This window comes from Neofelis nebulosa, chromosome 17 (assembly GCF_028018385.1).
Source record: "Neofelis nebulosa isolate mNeoNeb1 chromosome 17, mNeoNeb1.pri, whole genome shotgun sequence".
NCBI classification, from domain to species: domain Eukaryota; kingdom Metazoa; phylum Chordata; class Mammalia; order Carnivora; family Felidae; genus Neofelis; species Neofelis nebulosa.
Genome location: NC_080798.1, coordinates 19,812,155 through 19,829,965, shown reverse-complemented (window position 1 = coordinate 19,829,965; position 17,811 = coordinate 19,812,155). Strand labels below are relative to the sequence as shown.

The window sequence follows — 17,811 nt, the reverse complement described above, 5'->3', positions numbered from 1 at the left end:
CCTTTCTTGTTCTCTTGCTGTCTTCCCTTGTGTTTGATGACTTTTAGTGTTATACCTGAATCCCTTTCTCTATTATAGGTTTTTGATTTGTGGTTACTATGAGGTTCATCTATAACATCCTATGTATATAGCAGTTTATATTAAATTGATGGTCATTTAAGTTTAAACACATTATAAAAGCACTATTTTTTTTACTCTCCCCTCCACATTTTATGTATATGATGTCATATTTTGCATCTTTTATGTATCCCTTGACTAATTTTTGTAGATATATAATTGATTTTACTACTTTTGTGTTTTAACCTTTATATTAGCTTTATAAGTGATTGATCTATTACCTTTGCTATATGTTTGTTTTTACCAGTGAATTTTTTTCTTTCATAATTTTCTTGCTTCTAGTTATGGTCTTTTCTTTCTTCTTTCTGAAGAATTCCCTTTAGCATTTCTTATAGGCCAGGTGAGCAAACTTTTGTTTGCTGGGAAACACATGATCTCTCTTTCCATTCTGAATGATAACATTGCTGGGTAGAATATCCTTGGTATAGGTCTCTTCCTTCCAACACTTGGAATGTATCATGCCATTCGCTTCTGGCCTGCAAAGTTTCTGCTGAAAATTCAGCTGATAGCCTTATGGGGCTTCCCTTGTAGGTATCTTGTTTTCTTTTGCTGCTTTTAAGATTCTCTCTTTATCTTTAATTTTTGCCATTTTAATTATTATGTATCTTGATGTGGACTTCCTTGGGTTCATCTTGTTTGGGGATTTCTGTGATTCCTGGACCTGGATGTGTGTTTCCTTCCCCAGCTTAAGGAAGTTTTCAGTTATTATTTCTTTGAATAAGTTTTGTGCCTCTTTTTCTTTCTCTTCTGCATCTGGGACCCCTGTCATGTGAATGTTATTATGCTTGATGTTGTCACAAAAGTACCTTACCCTATTTTAATTAAAAAAAATTTTTTTTCTTTGTACTGTTCAGTTTAGTTGTTTTTTTACTACCCTGAATTCTAGGTCACTGGTCTGCTCTTCTGCATCCTCTGTTCTGCTGTTGAATCTTCTAGTTAATTTTTCTTTTTTTTTTTTTTTTAATTTTTTTTTTCAACGTTTTTTATTTATTTTTGGGACAGAGAGAGCCAGAGCATGAACGGGGGAGGGGCAGAGAGAGAGAGGGAGACACAGAATCGGAAGCAGGCTCCAGGCTCTGAGCCATCAGCCCCAGAGCCTGACGCGGGGCTCGAACTCACGGACCGCGAGATCGTGACCTGGCTGAAGTCGGACGCTTAACCGACTGCGCCATCCAGGCGCCCCTAGTTAATTTTTCATTTCACTTGTATTCTTCAGCTCCGACAGGTTCTTTTTTATATTTTCTATCTCTTTGTTAAAGCTCTTATTGAGTTCTTCCACTCCTCTCTTAAGTCTGGGGAGTACCTATAGCCATTAATTTGAATTCTTTACCAGATAGATTCCTTATCTCTGTTCTGTTTAGCTTGTTTTCTAGGGTTTTGTCTTCTTCTTGTGTTTGGATCATATACCTCTGTCTCCTCACTTTGTCTGACTCTCTGTTCGTTACATATGGATATATGTGGTGCTCCCCTAAGTGGGCTGCGAGCACCCTCCTGTTGTGACTGGGCTGACTGCTGAGGGTGCAATGGTGGGTGGAGCCAGTTTTCAGTCTGACTGTCTGCAGGCACACTGGTGGGCTGGGCTTGCCTCACATGCAGTGGGCTGAAAGAGCCAACTGAGCTGCTGTGCACACTGGTTGGTAGGGCTCATTCCCCACTCCCTGGGTCAGGATTTGCTCTGGAGGTGTGCCAGTTCTGACCAGAGCTGCCTGCTGGGTGTGGCAGGTGATAGTCACTCTGGAAGGGCACAGATCCTGGCTGGGGCTGCCCAGTGTGAGAGATGCTTTGGAGGGGCACCTGCTGGTGGGTTGGGTTGAGTGGGGCTAGTCTTCAGGGAAATTTGGGGGCAGGGCAAGGTAGAGGGAGAATGTCAGAACTGGCTCCCACCAGAGTCTGCCAAAGCAGAAGGAGGACAAGAGAAATAGTACCTGCCAGCACTTCCATTCCTGGAGGAAACTCCTACATATCCTGAACCCTCCAATATACATCCTAAAATTAGTCAATAAGTCCCCTTCATGAATACCCCAGGCACTTTTTAAACTGCTACTTCTGGGGGCGCCTGGGTGGCTCAGTCGGTTGAGTGTCCGACTTTGGCTCAGGTCACGATCTCGCGGTTCGTGAGTTCGAGCCCCGCGTCGGGCTCTGGGCTGATGGCTCAGAGCCTGGAGCCTGCTTCGGATTCTGTGTCTCCCTCTCTCTCTGCCCCTCCCCCGTTCATGCTCTGTCTCTCTCTGTCCCAAAAATAAATAAATGTTAAAAAAAAATAAACTGCTACTTCTGTGCTGGGTCTTGGGCCCAATGATATAGTGCATTGGCCCTTTAAGACTAGAGACTCGGTTTCCCTATAACCCTCCAGCTCTTCTGAAGGCAGGCCCTGCTGATTTTCAAAGCCAGACATCGTGGGGGCTCATCTTCCCTGTGGAGGTCCTCAGGGCCAGGGGTGCCTGGTGTGGGGCTGGGTCCTCTCACTCTGTGCCTGTGTTGTCCCTCCTGTTCATGGGTTGCCACATGGAGGGCTGCATTCCCAACTTCATCTCTTTGGCCTTCTTTTTATGTCTTTAGCTCAGGAAGATCTGTTTGGCCAGTCTTCAGGTTTCCAGAGTGAGCTGTCACACATGTAGGTGTTGCCTTGGTGTGTCCACAGGTGGAGGTGAACTCAGGATCCTCCTTCTCCACTATCTTCCCCCACTCTCTTCACTGACTTTTGATCAACACATTCAAACTTTAATTTTGTGTAGGGAGTTTCCTAGTGTAATCCATTTTATGGCATCTAAATGACTTGTGTATTTGTTTGTACATATATAATATGCATTAATACATGGGCATGTATAGCGATAGAGTCCACATTTACCTCCACAAATGTATTAGTCTTCAAGCCCTGTGATTTGAAATCTGCCCTACCAAACTGAGGATACAGAAGTGGCATCCTGGTGTTGAGTGTGCGCTGGGTATGTGGGAGCTTCCAGGCTCCATCAGGCTCTCTAATGGAGCTCACTTCCTTGCCTCTTTTCTCACAGGATTGGGCTACTCTTTGGACGTAATTCTAACCCAGACCTGATCAAAACAAACCCACAGCTCCCTAAAACATGCATGACATTTTAGAAATTCCAGGTTCATGGAGTGCCTCTCTTCAGATGGCCCAGACACCTCCATCTGTTAATCCATGCTCATGTCACACAAGGCACAGGTTATGTTGGTCCCATTCCCTGTGCCAGGCACTGTGCAGGGAATACAAAGATGAGAGACCTCGATGCTGCTCTCAGGGCTCTGAGGGTCTGAGATAGGTGTGTGAACACTCTCCACGTGGTAGGAGAAGGGCTGTAATTGAGGTACACATGCTCACAGGATTGGGGGTGCTGAATCCCCATCCCAGATTCTGCCAGGGTAGGACTCAGTTTCTCTACCTACTGAATTACTATCCCCTACCCTGCTTCATAAAATTCCCCGAAGTCCTGGGCAAGAGACTGCATCCGTGGTGTGGTCCTACCCCTGAAAGTAATCAAGGGCATTGTAGCTTATGGCACCTTGGCTGGGTTCTCAGGACCCCCTCGCTGCAGCTGCGTGTTTGCAGGCTTCCCTTCAGGCTCTTTGTGTAAGCAGTGGTGGGAAGCCATGCGGTAGCATTCCTAGTGGGTCTGTGGGGACAAGGCTTCGGGGCTGTTTGAGCCCGACTTATGCCTTGGCCTCCGCCTTAGGGCTCCCTTTCCTCTCCCCCTACCCCCAGAAGAAATCATGGGGGATTGGAGAGAATCCCTGCCTTGTAGTGGGGAGGATTCTGGCGGGTGAATTACCTCCCCCAGGAGTGGGGTACAGCCCTGTGCGCTGGGGTGTGCTGAGGCTGGGCCTAGGGCATTTCAGGACCTAGGTCAGCGCTCTCCCGTGTCCAGCAGGGCTGGAGTCTGCAGCCCCGCCCCAGAGTCTGAGCACTTGCAGCCATTCGTCACCCTCACAGAGCATTGCAACTTTATGCCTACGCATAAAAACTGGAGGGACTCATCCCAGAGTTTGCTGCCGCCGCTGCTGTTAGAACAGTTTTAATTAGCTGCAGGATTTTAATAAGCTGAAATCAAAAAGAACCCCATCTCAGAAGCAAGCAGGAGCCGCACACACGGAAGAACTCGTCTGACAAAACAGATGGAGGTGGTGTTCTCAGGGGACTGGGCTGTGTGCTCCGTTTCGGTGAGGAGCAAATGAGTTACTGAGGCCAGGAGGCTGCGGAGGAGAGGCGGGAGGTCAGCCCCAGCGCAGGAGCCTCGGCAGGGGCAGAGCGGAGGCACAGCCCCCTCTGCCGCTCCGGTGGAATGCTTGGTGCCGGATTCAAGGTGACGGCAGTGCCTGGCTCCATTCTCCTCAAGTTGCCATAGCAGCCTCTCTCCCGATGAGCAGCTCCTCCTGGAGCCCTCAGCCGGGAGGGACGTCATTGTTCGCTCCTGCCCGTGCAAGGAGGAGACTGACTGGACAGAGAACTTTCTGGGGCCCGGGGTCCACACACCAAGTGGGTGCTCCCATGGGCACATGGCCGGATGCCTCCGGCTGTCTCCAGTGGGGCACGGGAGCAGGTCCTCACAGCCAGAGGGGGTCCTCTGGGTGACTGGGGGAAGCATCCAGGCCTTGGAGCAGCCGCAGCCAAGCGTGTCCTTGGAGCCATCCGTCCATCCGCCTGCCGGCCTGTCGCCACTGGAGGTGCGTGTGTTTTGGCTGAATTCCCAAGTCCTTGCTTGTGCCCTAAAGTGAATTTTCCCAAGAGACAAATTTTTAAATCAGATAAATAAGGAAATGGGAGGAATCCTTGGCCTTGACCTGTGTCCCAGGAGGTGTTTACAAGATTAATTGGATTTTTCTTTCTTACAGTAAAAAATTGGCAATGCCATTCAGGCCTCAGGGAGAGAAAGCCACTGGGAAAATGAGGGATTGTGAGCACAGGACCTTCTGGAAACTGAGTGGGCTGTTTATTTTTCTTGCCTCACTCCTCCCTACTCCACCCCCAGTTATTTGAATTGTCTTATTGTCTGTTGGTCTTGGCAGAGAGGCAGGGAGGAAGGGGAGGGTCTTCCACTTGTCATTGGAGCCGAGTGCGATGCAGTGTGTCCCAGATGGGAGCAGAGGCCTGTGAATGTGTTTACAGGGCCCTGGGCAGCCTGGCCCCAGCCTGTGACAGATCATAGGGTCCACTTCCCAGGCAGCAGCTGGACTCCCAGGAGAGGGAGATGAGCAGCCTTTGGACCAGCATCTTCCCATTGCCTTGAAAATAACGTGTGACTTTGAAGACAAGGACCCTCACAGGAACAGTAGGGGATCAGATGTGCACACTCTCTGAAGTGTCTGGTGATCTCCTAGCTCCCCTCCACCTGTAAAGGAAGGAGGTTCCTACAGATTCTGTGATGTTGGCCCCCTCCTGGGGCATTGAAGACCCAGCCAGACTGCAAACCAGCGACCCAGGAAGGGAGGCATGCTAACCTTTTGATTCCCATTTGCACAGAGCAAGGAGTTAGCTGGGTAGGTGGTCTCCAGTGAGAACAAACACCGAGAGGAAGGTCTCAAAGGGGAAGGCTGAGGTCTGATGCTTAGGGCTGGCCAGGGAAAGCCATGCATGGCTCTGATACCAGCTTCCCTCCCTTCACAGAGAGGGTGCTGTGTTCTCTTGGAGGGGGGCGGGTGTAGAGGGGTCAACAAAAGGGAGGGTCTCTGAAATCAGACACTTGAGTCCCTGATGCTCTGGCCATGGTGAAGGTGCAGGTCCTGGGGCTGGTTTTCTTCCCCTCTCCCCAGATTTGGGGGCAGAGATGTGGTCCTCATCCTGGTTCCACACACGTGGGCTGCTGGGGCCTGGTTCCACGTGGTGGGTTTGGTTTGGGTAGGTTCAGGAACAAATGAGGACAGGTTGTTGCTGCGGGACAGGGGTAGTCAGTAATGGCTTGTATGGTGACAGTGTGACAATTAGGGAGAAGAGGGGGCTGGCCAGTTCTTTTGTAGTCACTTGTGCAGTGCTATTGACCATAAATAATGCAATGATGATCGCATGTGCTTCTGAGTCCCCCCCCCTTTTTTTTCCATCAAATAGAGCCTTTGGGTTGAGATTGGGTGGCATTTTATTAACAGTTTTTCCAGGTAGCCCTGTGCCCTAGCCGTAAACTTGCCGTTCTTTTCCCCCTCCTTCCTCTCTTTCCCTCGCCCTAGGTCAGATTGGTCTCCTGACCACGTCTGTCTGACTCAGGAGGCTGGTGTGGCTGCAGGCAGTGTGTCACCACCACGGCCAGGATAATCAGGGTTTTACAGCAGTTTCTTTACAGCCGGGGCCTTGCTGGGGCCTGTTGATGGAGTGTGTGTGCCGTGGCATATGTATGTGTGTGTGTGTGTGTGTGTGTGTGTGTGTGTGTGTGTTAGTGCATGTGCCTCTGCTCCAGAAAGGTCTTGAGCTGCTCCCCTTGCTCCCTATCTGAGGGTCTTGTCCTTGATGAACCAGTGTGTGTGACATTGTTCCCACTCTTCTGACTCCTTTCTGTGACTGCATGGGCCCCCCCAGGGGTTAAGCCAACTTCTCTGGGGCAGGAGGGCCCAGAGTGAGGGCCAGAGAGAGCAGCTCCGTCTCCCCCCATCCTCTCCGACACCTTGGGGCTGGCCAGGGTGGTCCCGGCACACAGTGCCTACCATTACGAAGGGAAGGGCTTGGGAGACCTTGGGACACAGGGCATCCCATGGGCAGTGTTGAGAGTGACCTTGCCCTTCAGTGGGGCCTGGGCCTGCATGGCTGCACCTGTGTCTCTGCAGGACAATGGGCCAGGTCCCCAGGACCCATCCCGGGCAGCCGTAGAGGAAGAAACCACAGGCCCCCACGAGGGACTCCAGGGTCTGAACCTTTGGGGACAGGTGGCTGCCTGTTTTTACCCTGTGTAAGCCCTGTGGGTGTCCCTGGCAATGGCAGGAAGCAGCAGTCTTTCTTGGGGTGGGGTGGGGGGGGGCATTGGAAGGGAAGTCAGGGCCAACTTCAAACCTGGAGCCAGCTCCAGAGACAAAACTGAGCCCTGCTCAGCGCTGCCTCCCAAACATCAAAGCTGGGAGGTCGTGGGAACCACCTGCTCAGCACAGCCCAGAGAGCCCAGCGTTCAGGCGCGTTCCCCATGCATAGAGGCCTGGGGCAGGTTAATTAAAGTTAACTGAGTGAAAACATAATTACAGTGACTGCAGAGGGGAGAAACCCAAACCTGCAATTTAACACTCTTCAGCACCAGAGCTTTGCTGAGGACAGTCTAGTCCTTGGGAATCTTTGTCTGGGCCTGGGAGGGAAGGGTTCCTCTTACCACTTCCTGCCTCCTGCCCCCCAGGAGCATGAGGACACAGAGGGACCATAGCTGGGGCTTCCTCCCCCAACGCCTGGGTGCCTGGTCAGGAATGGGCTCCCTGACCAAATTACTGTGCCTGAGAAGACCCCCGGCAGGGAAATGACCCTGTGCCAAGCAGCACATCTGGCCTGGGGTCCCCGCCACCCAACTATGATCTCAGAGGCTGCTGGAAGCTGTCCCCCTGGCCTCTACCTCCCTGAGCACTGCCCTGTGCCAGGGCTGGGGAAGCTTCCTACAAGCCTGTTTTGGTAGAAAGAGGGTGGTATCTCTAAGCCCGAACTTAGGAAGGGGCAAAGACGAGGGCACAGAGCAATCTTCCACCACCAACAGGGGAAGTTCTGGAATGCCATGTGACATGGCCTCCTGTGCAGATCCCTCTCCGGCCCCTATCCTGCTCCACCCATGCTTCCCCCTGCTGCAGGAACTTACATCCTTCCTATGAGCAAATGGCCTTGGGGTGCCCCCCTCTTGACCCACAAGCTTGGCCCATTTGGAGTCACTGGTTGGTATTTCTGTGCCCTTCAGGAGGAACCAGGGGGAGGGGCAAGTCACCTGGGCATGCTCTGGGTCTGCAGTGGCCAGAGCAACAGGTGTCACAGGAATGTTGTCACCGGTCTCTGAGCCTGGGATCTGTCAAATGCAAGTCAGGCTGCCTCAGCTCCAGGCCAGAGGGCCTCATAGTGGGAGTAACCGTGATCAGGCCAAAGCTTCAGTTCCCACTGATGCGACGGACTATCCGGTGGGGTCTCCATCCTACCAGCCCATCTGTGGGTCAGGGCGGCACAGCTCTGGCTGGTGAGGGGAGCAACCAGGAGGGGGAGTCTCTGTCCCTGGTAGCCTCTGGGCCTGGGAGGCTCCTTCTCAAAGTATCTCGCTCTGTGGAAACACTTGTCCCCAGCATCCTGCAGGGAGGAGCCAGGGCAGAGAGATCCAAGAGCTCCTCTGTCCACCAGGACAGTTATAAGGGACAAAGGCCCAGATTGCTGCCTCTTCTAGAGGCGTAGACCCCTTCTAGGGAGCACACCTGCTCTGTTGGAAGCTCAGAGAGCCTGGACAGTGCAGGGCCCATTACAGGCTCTGGGTCTCAGGGCTCCAGCCTGGGCTTCCCCAGGCAGAGGCCGGGGAGTGTCTCTCTCCATGATTTTTCTGGGGGTGCAGATACAGGAGACCCTGCTGGGAAGCTGGTGTCCCAGCAACAGGTAGTGACTGGACTTCCCTCAACCTCTTTGGGCTTGAAGGATGCAAGGGACATACCTGAGTACATTCTAAGGGATGGAAGGATCCAGGGATCATGCTTGGTCATAGGCAGTGACTGGGGCCTCAGCCCACGTAGGATGCCCTGTGCCTCAGTGATGGACCATCTTTCTCCCCATCTGCCCTGTAGACTGTGGCCTGATGGACGCTTGGTGTGGATGATGAGGGAAGAACGCACCTCCCACACCCAAGAGGTGAGCCCGGAGCAAGCCCCGGATGACCCCACGAGCCGGAACGATGCGGCTGGCCTGCATGTTCTCATCCATCCTGCTGTTTGGAGCCGCAGGCCTCCTCCTCTTCATCAGCCTGCAGGACCCCACGGAGCTCTCCCCTCAGCAGGTGCCAGGTGAGCCCTTGCGCTCGGCCCCGCCGCCCACTTGCCCCAGCTTTCCTGTCCACAGTGCAGGCCTTCACGACTGCCCTGGTGCCCAGTCTGTGCTGAAGGTCCCGGCAGGCAAAGGAGGGGTCATGGCCTTCTACTGGCAGGCATCAGCCTCTGGCCTCTGGCCTCTAGCCTGTGGTCACTCCTCTTGAAGTGAGGGCCAGGCTGCCTGTCTCTCAGCCAGTTGTTGCTTTCGGTGAAGCTGAGGCTTAAAAAGGATTCTGCCATCTCTTGGGGCCTCTCCCACACTGTCTGGGACATCAGAGGGTGAATGGCTTCTCCTTGAGCCTGTGGCCCCCATGGGACTCTGTTTCTCTGCCAGCCCTGGAACCCCTCGAATCCAGCCCCTTGGCCTGGGCCCCTCCTGCCTTTGTGAAGCTGAGATTACCCCACCTCCCACCTGCATCCCACACGTCCCTCGTGAGCCACTGAGGGGAGCACCCTTCATGACTTACAGAGGTCTGCTGAGGACAGGTGGGGTGCAGCGAGGAGACAAGGGGAAGGATGGTTCTGGAGCCTCAGGCAGGCAGAATGTGGAGAGGGGAGCTTAGGAGGGTGCCTGCTGCTCAGACACAGCCCTTACTCGTCTCTCAGCTGTGGGCCTGGGGGCCTTTAGCAGGGAGGTCTGTGAAGACACCCATGTGCTCCAGGACGAGGACAATATGGAAGAGTAGAGGCCGTGGATTTAGGCAGAGAGATTCCTGCACCACTCTTGCCTGCAGGGCTCACCCTATAGGAGAGCAGTGCCCAGCCCTTCCCCAGCCCCACCCTCAGCTCTGGCTACCTCACCCCTCCTAAGCACAGATTGAAGGCCCATAGGCATCAGGTAGAAAATCAGAAGGGGCACAAGGAGACTAGAGCAGGGGCCCTGGGCCTGGCAGCTGCTACCAGAGGCCCCGATCGGGGAGGCCAATGAGTTCATTCTTTCATCAACTAGAGGCAGCCAGGGCAGTGGGACCCCAGGAGACAGCAGGCAACTCACTGACTCACACCTGGGCTGGGGCCTCACAGAGGGTGGGGGAGTGGCTGTCAGAAGTGGTTCTGGCTCCTCCCCGGCTTCTGAAGCAGCAAGGACATGTGACCAAGCTGGCTCCTCTGTGGGGACCTCACAGCCTCACCTGAGCCTTAGAGTGGCTGACAGCCCTATGTCGGCAGAACCTGGCCCCATGGGTCAGGCAAGCTGAGATTGGCATCCCCAGTTGTATGTTATCTGTGCAGAAATGAGGTCCTGAACAAGGGTCCTCAAGTATGGCTTGGGGTAAATGGTGTATCCTTGGGGGTGACCCATGGATCTTTGGTGCCTGTCTTGGTGCGTGTGTGGTTGGGGCACACACATGGGCAGAGGGTCTTTGTGTTCGGGGTCTGTGCTCTGTGGGACAAGCCCGGGAGGGAAGGCGTGAGCGTGCCTTTGGGGCAGGGCCATGCCCCCGTCCATGGTACACTGCTGGGACAAATGCTATATTCCTGGGTAGAGTTGGGATCTGGTGGCCGGGATGTGTGTCCTGCCATGTTGCAGCCGGCCGTCAGATCGGAGTGCTTGATCTTTGTGTGTCCTGTGGGTGGCAGATTCTTGCCCCTCACACCAGCTGGCCTTGCCCTGCACAGCTGTCCCTGAGCATGTGGATCTTTTCCATCACCAGTGGGGCCAGGGCCCACAGGACGGCTAGGATCCAGGGTGGAGTGACGAGCCAGGAGAGAAACCGAGAGCCTCGGGCTGGCAGGGTGTGTGGGATGACACGAAGCTCAGAGGAGTGTCCCCCTACAGTGGGGATAGCGTGGGCCTGGCAGACCGCGCACAGAGCACACTTGGGGCTCGAGCCGTGTTCTTCTGGCTGTAAATGGAGGTGGACCACTTTCGCCACGTGGTGGGTGAGAGGCAACCTTGACGTTCTACGTAAATCACATCAAACGCAGTCATAAAACTTTAAGTAATGCTTATGTTACTTTCCCTGAGCAAAGTGTTCCTGACACAGGCTGTTTGTGTTGATTTGTTACTATTCATTTATTCTTTCCCTGTACTTCTCACAGCAGCCTAATTGTGATTCGGTACCAAGAAAGCAATATCAAAGTAATTTTCCACAACATTAGTTACAATTTTCTTCTGATCTTTCAAGTGAAACAATCCCATCCTGTTGGCTTCTCTGAGCATATAAACCTTGATTACATTTATCTGTTGGAAACCAGTGCTTACAAAGTGTATGTATCCAGTTGCATGGGTGGGTGGCCCCCAGAGCCTGGACAAGCCTTCTCCCTGTGGATTTCTGCCTGTGGGAGGTACAAAGTCAGGAGGCTGCCCTGCCATCCGGATTGGGTAAGGCCATTGGGAATGCCGTCTACAGAAGAAATTCCACACAGGCTACACTGGCTGTCACAGTGGCAGAAACTTCCCTGGGAACGTAGTGTCCGGGAGCCACTGTTGGTGGCGTTGACCAAGGCAGAGGGCAGAGGGGTTGGGGCGGCAGGTGAAGATCCAGAAATAAGCTTGAGAGTGGGAAAAGGAGCCTTTAGTTGCTTGTGGCCCCTCGGAGTCGGGTGTTGTTCAGATTTCTCCTGCAGAGTTATTAGGTATTAATAGCATCTGAAGCTCTCAGGGACCAGACAGCAAACCTCGCCTGACTCGTGCACTCGATGGAATCATATGGGCTTGCCAACTTTTGTAAATCAAGCCATTTTTCCAAAATGTTTGCTATATTTTAAATCGATCAAACCTCTTGAAACGTGAATCGCTGCTGGTTAACCTGTTGGGTAAGATTAGATTTTGGTGTGCATCAGAGAATTCACCTATCCAAATGATTTTCCAGTCTCCAACATTGCCAGGCCACAAGGCCTCAGGAAACTCGCTTCTTGACTCAAGAGACTAGAATTGCCCCTTCTGTAGGCGGAAGACTCAGAGAATAGGCCAGAACCTGGAATAACACATCCCAGCCTGCTGGCCCTGGAGAGGCAGAAGACAGACTCCACGTGTGTGGCTGGGCAGACTGAAATTTTATGAGGGGCCCCTCTTTATGGGCTTTTTCTTACAGAGGGTTTAGAACCGCCCAGAGTCGGTGAGAATAGTACGATGGCTCCATGCACCCAGGACCAGCATGCTCCAAATGCAGTCTGGCTGCCACACCTACGGCACATCCTCATCTGTCCTGATTTTTTTTTTAATTTTTTTTTTACACTTTATTTATTTTTGAGAGGAGAGAGAGAGAGACAGAGCACAAGTGGGGGAGGGACAGAAAGAATGAGAGAGAGAGAGAGAGAGAGAGAGAGAGGGAGGGAGGGAGACACAGAATCCAAAGCAGGCTCCAGGTTCTGAGCTGTCAGCACAGAGCCCGACGCGACATGGGGGGCTCGAACTCACAAACCGCGAGATCATGACCTGAGCCAAAGTCAGAGGCTTAACTGACTGATTTTTGAAGCCTGTGCCGGTACCATATCAATTCAGCCAGAAATGTTACGATATATTTCTCACTTTAAGAGATAAGAACTCTGTTTTAAAACTTTCAATAATTCTTTACTATCCAGCGTTCAAATTCCTAAGTTGAATCCCAACTCTTATAAATACTTTTACTTCCACTTTGTTTTATCCAGTATCCGGATACAGCCCGCACGCTGCAGCTCAGAGGATGAGTCTTTCAAGTCTCTTTCAATCTGTAATATTCTCTCCTCATCTTGATTTTTCTCTTGCTATTTATTGGGGGAAACTGGGTCACAGGTCCTACAGAGTTTCCCACCGTTGGGATTTTTAAAAAAAAAATTTTTTTTAACGTTTATTTATTTTTGAGACAGAGAGAGACAGAGCATGAACGGGGGAGGGTCAGAGAGAGGGAGACACAGAATCCGAAACAGGCTCCAGGCTCCGAGCTGTCAGTACAGAGCCCGACGCGGGGCTCGAACTCACGGACCGCGAGATCGTGACCTGAGCCGAAGTCGGCCGCTTAACCAACTGAGCCACCCAGGCGCCCCCCACCGTTGGGATTTTTGTTGGTTTTACTCATTTGGTGTCGTTGTCTTCTGTTCTTTGCATTTCCTGTAAATTAAGTAAACCTAGCAGCTTGAACAGATAGAGGCTTCTTTTCTTTTCTTTTCTATTCTTTCTTTTCTTTTCGGCAAGAATGTCCACGTGGTCATATGTGCTTTCATCAGGAGGCGCATATCTGCCTGGCTGTCTTTTGCAATGTCAACTAGCCACTGATGATGCACCTAGATGTATCCATTCTTCCGGGGCTACACAATGCAGTGCTCTGAGTTCATCATTCCTTCTTCATTCTTTTAAGTGGGATGGATTTTGTTTTAATGGGACAAGGGGAGTCGTTGGTAGTGACCCAGGAAGCCAGGGTGACGGTGGATTGATTGGTTTATTCATTGGTAAATTAAAAAAATTCAAAACTTGACCTTCTGATACAGATTCTGTTGTTAACACACTACGAGTTCTTTCATTTTTTTGATGTTTGGTTTCTAGAGTGAGTTTTCTTAAGGCAGGGCCACCCCATGTTTCAGGGAAGTCGCTCTTTGCTTTCCTGAAGCCGTGGAGGTTTGGGTGGTGGAGCTGGGGACTGGGCTGATGCTGGGGTGTCAAAGGGGGAGGCAGCTACAGTGACAGCAGGGGTCCCTTCCTGCTCAGGGGCCCCGAGTGCAGACAAAGGGACTGGACAGCCCCTGGTGACTTCCTGGTCTACAATAACCTGCCCCCGGGGCATTCCTTCCGCAGCACAAGGGCATCCAAGGATGGTAATAATAACAAACATTGACCAGGCTTTTACCATGTGCCAGATCTTGTGTCAAGCACTTTACAGGTATTAATACGTATAATTCTCATAATGACTGATTATTCCCATTTACAGGTGCAGTGCCGAGCGGTCGCTTGTGTGGACACACAACGGCACTGCTGCCACTCTCAGTGCCACTCTCAGGCACCTTACGTGTGTTTAGTACTCAGTGAATACTTTCAAAACCCCAGGAGTTAAGTAATATTACACCATCTGACAGATGAGACTACTGAGATAAGAGAGGTTGAGAGCCATGCCTGAGGCCACACAGCCTTGGGATTCAGAGCCAGGATTTGTCCTTAGACAGCAGGCTGTCGCCACTGCACCTGCTGCCGTCCTAACAGCTGTGATGCTCCATATTGTCTGCTCTGGGCCCAGAGCAGAGCCTGGGCGGAGAGAGAACCTGGATGAAGATTTGGAGGCATGAGGGAATTTGTCATGGGAGGAACTCCTGGTGGATTAGGGGCAGGAGTGTGACCCGGGGATCTAGACTAGTACTGCAGACATGGCCAGTCCCGGGGCCCATAAGCCCTTTTTGGAGCATCTCAGAGGAGTGAGCCTCTGCTGCAGGCTGCGGGGAGCCCCGGGGATCCTGAAGTGGGGGCGGCTGTTAGAAGGCTCACTTTAATGGCTGCATGTTTGGAGCTATGGGCAGGAGCAGGGGAGGGGAAGAGAGTGTGAGGAACCACAGAGTGGTGTGGGAGAGAGGGTAGGGACTGGAGAGGGTAGATTCGGGGTGTTGGGGCAAGTACACAGGGGGGATGGTGATGAGGGTGAGGGGGGCTGTTGTCTCAGTTCAAGATGCCTCTGGCTCTGGCAGATCGAGACGGGGGTACCACTTACCGAGGCAGGACACGCCAGATGGGGAGCAGTTTGGGGGAGGGGGCCAGAGACCACACGTTTTGTCTTGGGCAGGGGCATCTGAGTTGCTGGGTGGAGTTGCTCCGGATTCCAGACACACAGGCCGCAGGGGACGAGAACCAGCAATCCATCCCCCCTCCCCACTCCCCCCCCGCCCCCCCCTCCCCCACCAACCCCATCCCTCCTCCACCTGCATCTCTGCTCTCAGAACGCACACTTCGCTCCTTTGGTCTCAGACACCTGAGGGCAGTAATGGCTGGAAGAGCCAGGAGGGCTGCCTGGAGGAGGGGAACTGTGGTTGTTAAGAGGTGACCACGTGCTGACCTACGGCGGAAGCAGAGAGTAGTGAGACTGTCCTGGAGCCGGGGTCTCTCTCCAGAGCACACGGTGCTGAGCCATCTTGCCTAGTCTCTTACCGCTAGAAATCAGCAGCGCCAGAATTCCCACGCCCATGGGCCCGACCGACTCCAGGGCTCCTGTTTTTGTTCCCTGGAGGCGGGGCTGTGTTGGCTGGAGAGAGTGTGGCCTTCACTCTTGGTCCCATGGTTACCAGGGACGCACAGCCCTGCCTGTGCCAGATACTTGTCTTGTTTGTCTTGTTTCTACAGCAACTCTTTGTCCAGGTATGTCCCCTCGGAGCCCTGAGAACACCCCGGGTGGGTCAAGGCCACAGGAGTAACTGCTGAGGGGCTCTCAGAAACTCCCCACTGTGAGGCTGATGGGGCAAGCAGAGGTATGGCGGCTGCCCCGCCTCTGCCCTGGCACCTGGGCCAGGCTGGTCTCGGGGAAGGGGCAGCCTGCTGGAGCCAGGGTGTCTGAGCTATGCTCCTTCCGGGCCATGGGAGCCGGCAGCCCCTCCAGCTTCCTGGAACCATCTGCTTTCCCCGGGCAGGTGGGTTTTATTGGAATCCTCTCGAGTCTGTTTCCTGAAACCATTTTCTAACGGCATTGCGGAACATCATATATATTTTCCACAAACCTTGCGAGGCTGACACATCCTTGTTGTGACTGTGAATATCAGAAGTGACATGTAATTGCAGTGATCCATCCTGTTAAGTAGCTGGCAATATATCATTGCAAAATCAGCAGGGCTGGGACTCTCAGAACCCGGTGTTTCTGAACAATGCACCTGCAGCATGTTCAAACTCTCTTACCAAACACCGCCGAAGGCTCATGAGGGCCGCCTCGCCCTCCCTCACCTTGCTTTTCTGTGACCACAGCAAAGAAAATTTTACTGTAGGTAAAACCACCCTCTGAGTTTCCCATTCTTCGGAGTGCCCTCTCCTCGGCACAGAATGCATTGGGGTCAAAGTCAAGGCTGGGGGTCAGGATCCTGGTAACAGTGCTCCTTACAAGCATCACCCTTGGACTTTTTGGGTCCCTCCCTTTTCCTTGTAGCTCCAGGGCAGCTCTGTGGGGTTCCTTCTGGTGCCATGGGGTGGGCAGTGAGGCGGACAGCCCAGTGGTCGCTGTGTCGGCAGGGGAAGGAAACCCGTGGGCTCAACAATTGCAGGATTGGAGACCCAAGTGGCGAGAAGCCCAAGGACATGATGGCTGAGCCCACCTTGATGGGGCGGGTGCACTGAGGCAGAGTCTGCATATTTCGGGGTTACTACTCACACTTTGTTCTGTGCTAATTCTGGGGTAGTGCTGACTTAGACTCTGGGGTGAAGGGTGCCTTGTGGATGTGCAGAGGGCAATACTGATGGAGGGACAGACATAGGTCCTGCTGGAAAAGGGGGTATGGTATTAGGACACACAGCCCTCGAGTGTGGCCACCTGGAGCCCACTGATTTGGTGGGCCCCGGGGTGCTGGCTTTGGAGCTGAATCCGGAATCTGCTTTTGGAGGTGGGGCTTCATGACAGACCCTCCCTCCTGCCCTCCCTGGGAGGCCATGTAGGCCCAGTCTCTACAGGGAGACCTTCTCTGTCCCCACTCTCTCACACTGAGGCTGGGGCATCCCCAGTGGCACCCCCCGGCCCACAGCTCCCCAGCATCTGCTTCTCTGACTGGGCCTCAAACATTTCCTCCCCTCCCTGCAGAAGACACCCTGGGGGTCTCCAGCCAGAACCTCACTTTCCTTTGGTGCGTTAAAATATGCTAAATGAAAAATAATGAGCCTGTAGGAACTAATAACAGGAATCACCTAATTAAATTAGGAAACAGACATCCTATCACTGTAATCTGAAAATTGATATTAATAGAAAGTGGTCCCAGAATTGTTATGCTAAAGGTTCCTAGGGGTGGGGAAATTAAAAAGGAGAGCTGAACGGAAAATTGGGACAATCGTATCCAATAAGAGCAAGACTTAGGTTTTATAGGAACTAAAGGAAAACGCTAAAAATAGAAGACAGGATCATTGTGTGGATCTAATGAAGTAATGGACAAACATGGCTTTGAAAGCTACAGAGCTCCACGTGCGTGTATGATGATAATTTTTTAAATGAGACAATGTAATTAAGCTTCAGTGTGCATGAAACGTGGTGATAGTTACCGTTTATTGGCGCCTGGCACTGTCCCCAGTGCCTTTGCTTGTTCCTCCGCCTGTGAGGCAGGCATGATTGTCCTCAGCTCAGACTCAACAGAGGGTAAGGTGGTTGCCCAGAGTCCTGTGGCCAGAGTGGCCCGAGCCAGGATTCAAACCCAGATTTAGCTGGTTGCAAAGCCCCTCCCCAGCTCACTCTGCCTTCCTTGCCCGTTGCTACTCGTTGGTGTCGTGGTCTGCATTTCTTGTATCTTCTGATGTTTTTCTGCCATTTCTTCAAAGTGCATTTCTTGCTAACACCCAGTGGCAGCCCCAGCCCCAGGGCTCCTCTGGTGGCTTGGGTAACAAAGCCCACACAAAGCCACCTTCTGAAATTACAGTCCAGCTGGGAAACTGGGTCTCCTATTGTGTCTGGGCCTGGGCGGGGGCCGCGCGGGGCCACCAGTTCCGATGCTCAAGCCGGCTCCCGGAAGCCCCGGTTTCAGGTTGCGTTTCCACAGCACTGGATTGTTCCCCTAGGCCCCCTACTTGGAGGGGTGAATCAGGCTCTGTTCACCTGCGACGTGAGTCATGGCTTGGTGGGCCCAGAGCAGGGCTCAGGTGTGGGGTGACCCTTT

At 52.8% G+C, this 17,811-nt stretch overlaps 1 protein-coding gene across 3 annotated transcripts in view; it reads left to right on the top strand.

The window, feature by feature from the left end:
* CHST8 (carbohydrate sulfotransferase 8) overlaps positions 1-17,811 on the top strand; it is a 128,173-nt gene that overhangs the window by 54,671 nt on the left and 55,691 nt on the right. For 2 of the 3 annotated variants that reach the window (XM_058706676.1, XM_058706678.1), the window contains exon 2: positions 8,839-9,054. In XM_058706676.1, coding sequence (XP_058562659.1) covers positions 8,925-9,054 — 130 coding nt within the window. In that variant the 5' untranslated portion in view covers positions 8,839-8,924. Of the gene's footprint in view, positions 1-4,079; positions 4,798-8,838; positions 9,055-17,811 lie in introns of those variants that run through there. The other variant, XM_058706677.1, reaches the window with a different exon arrangement.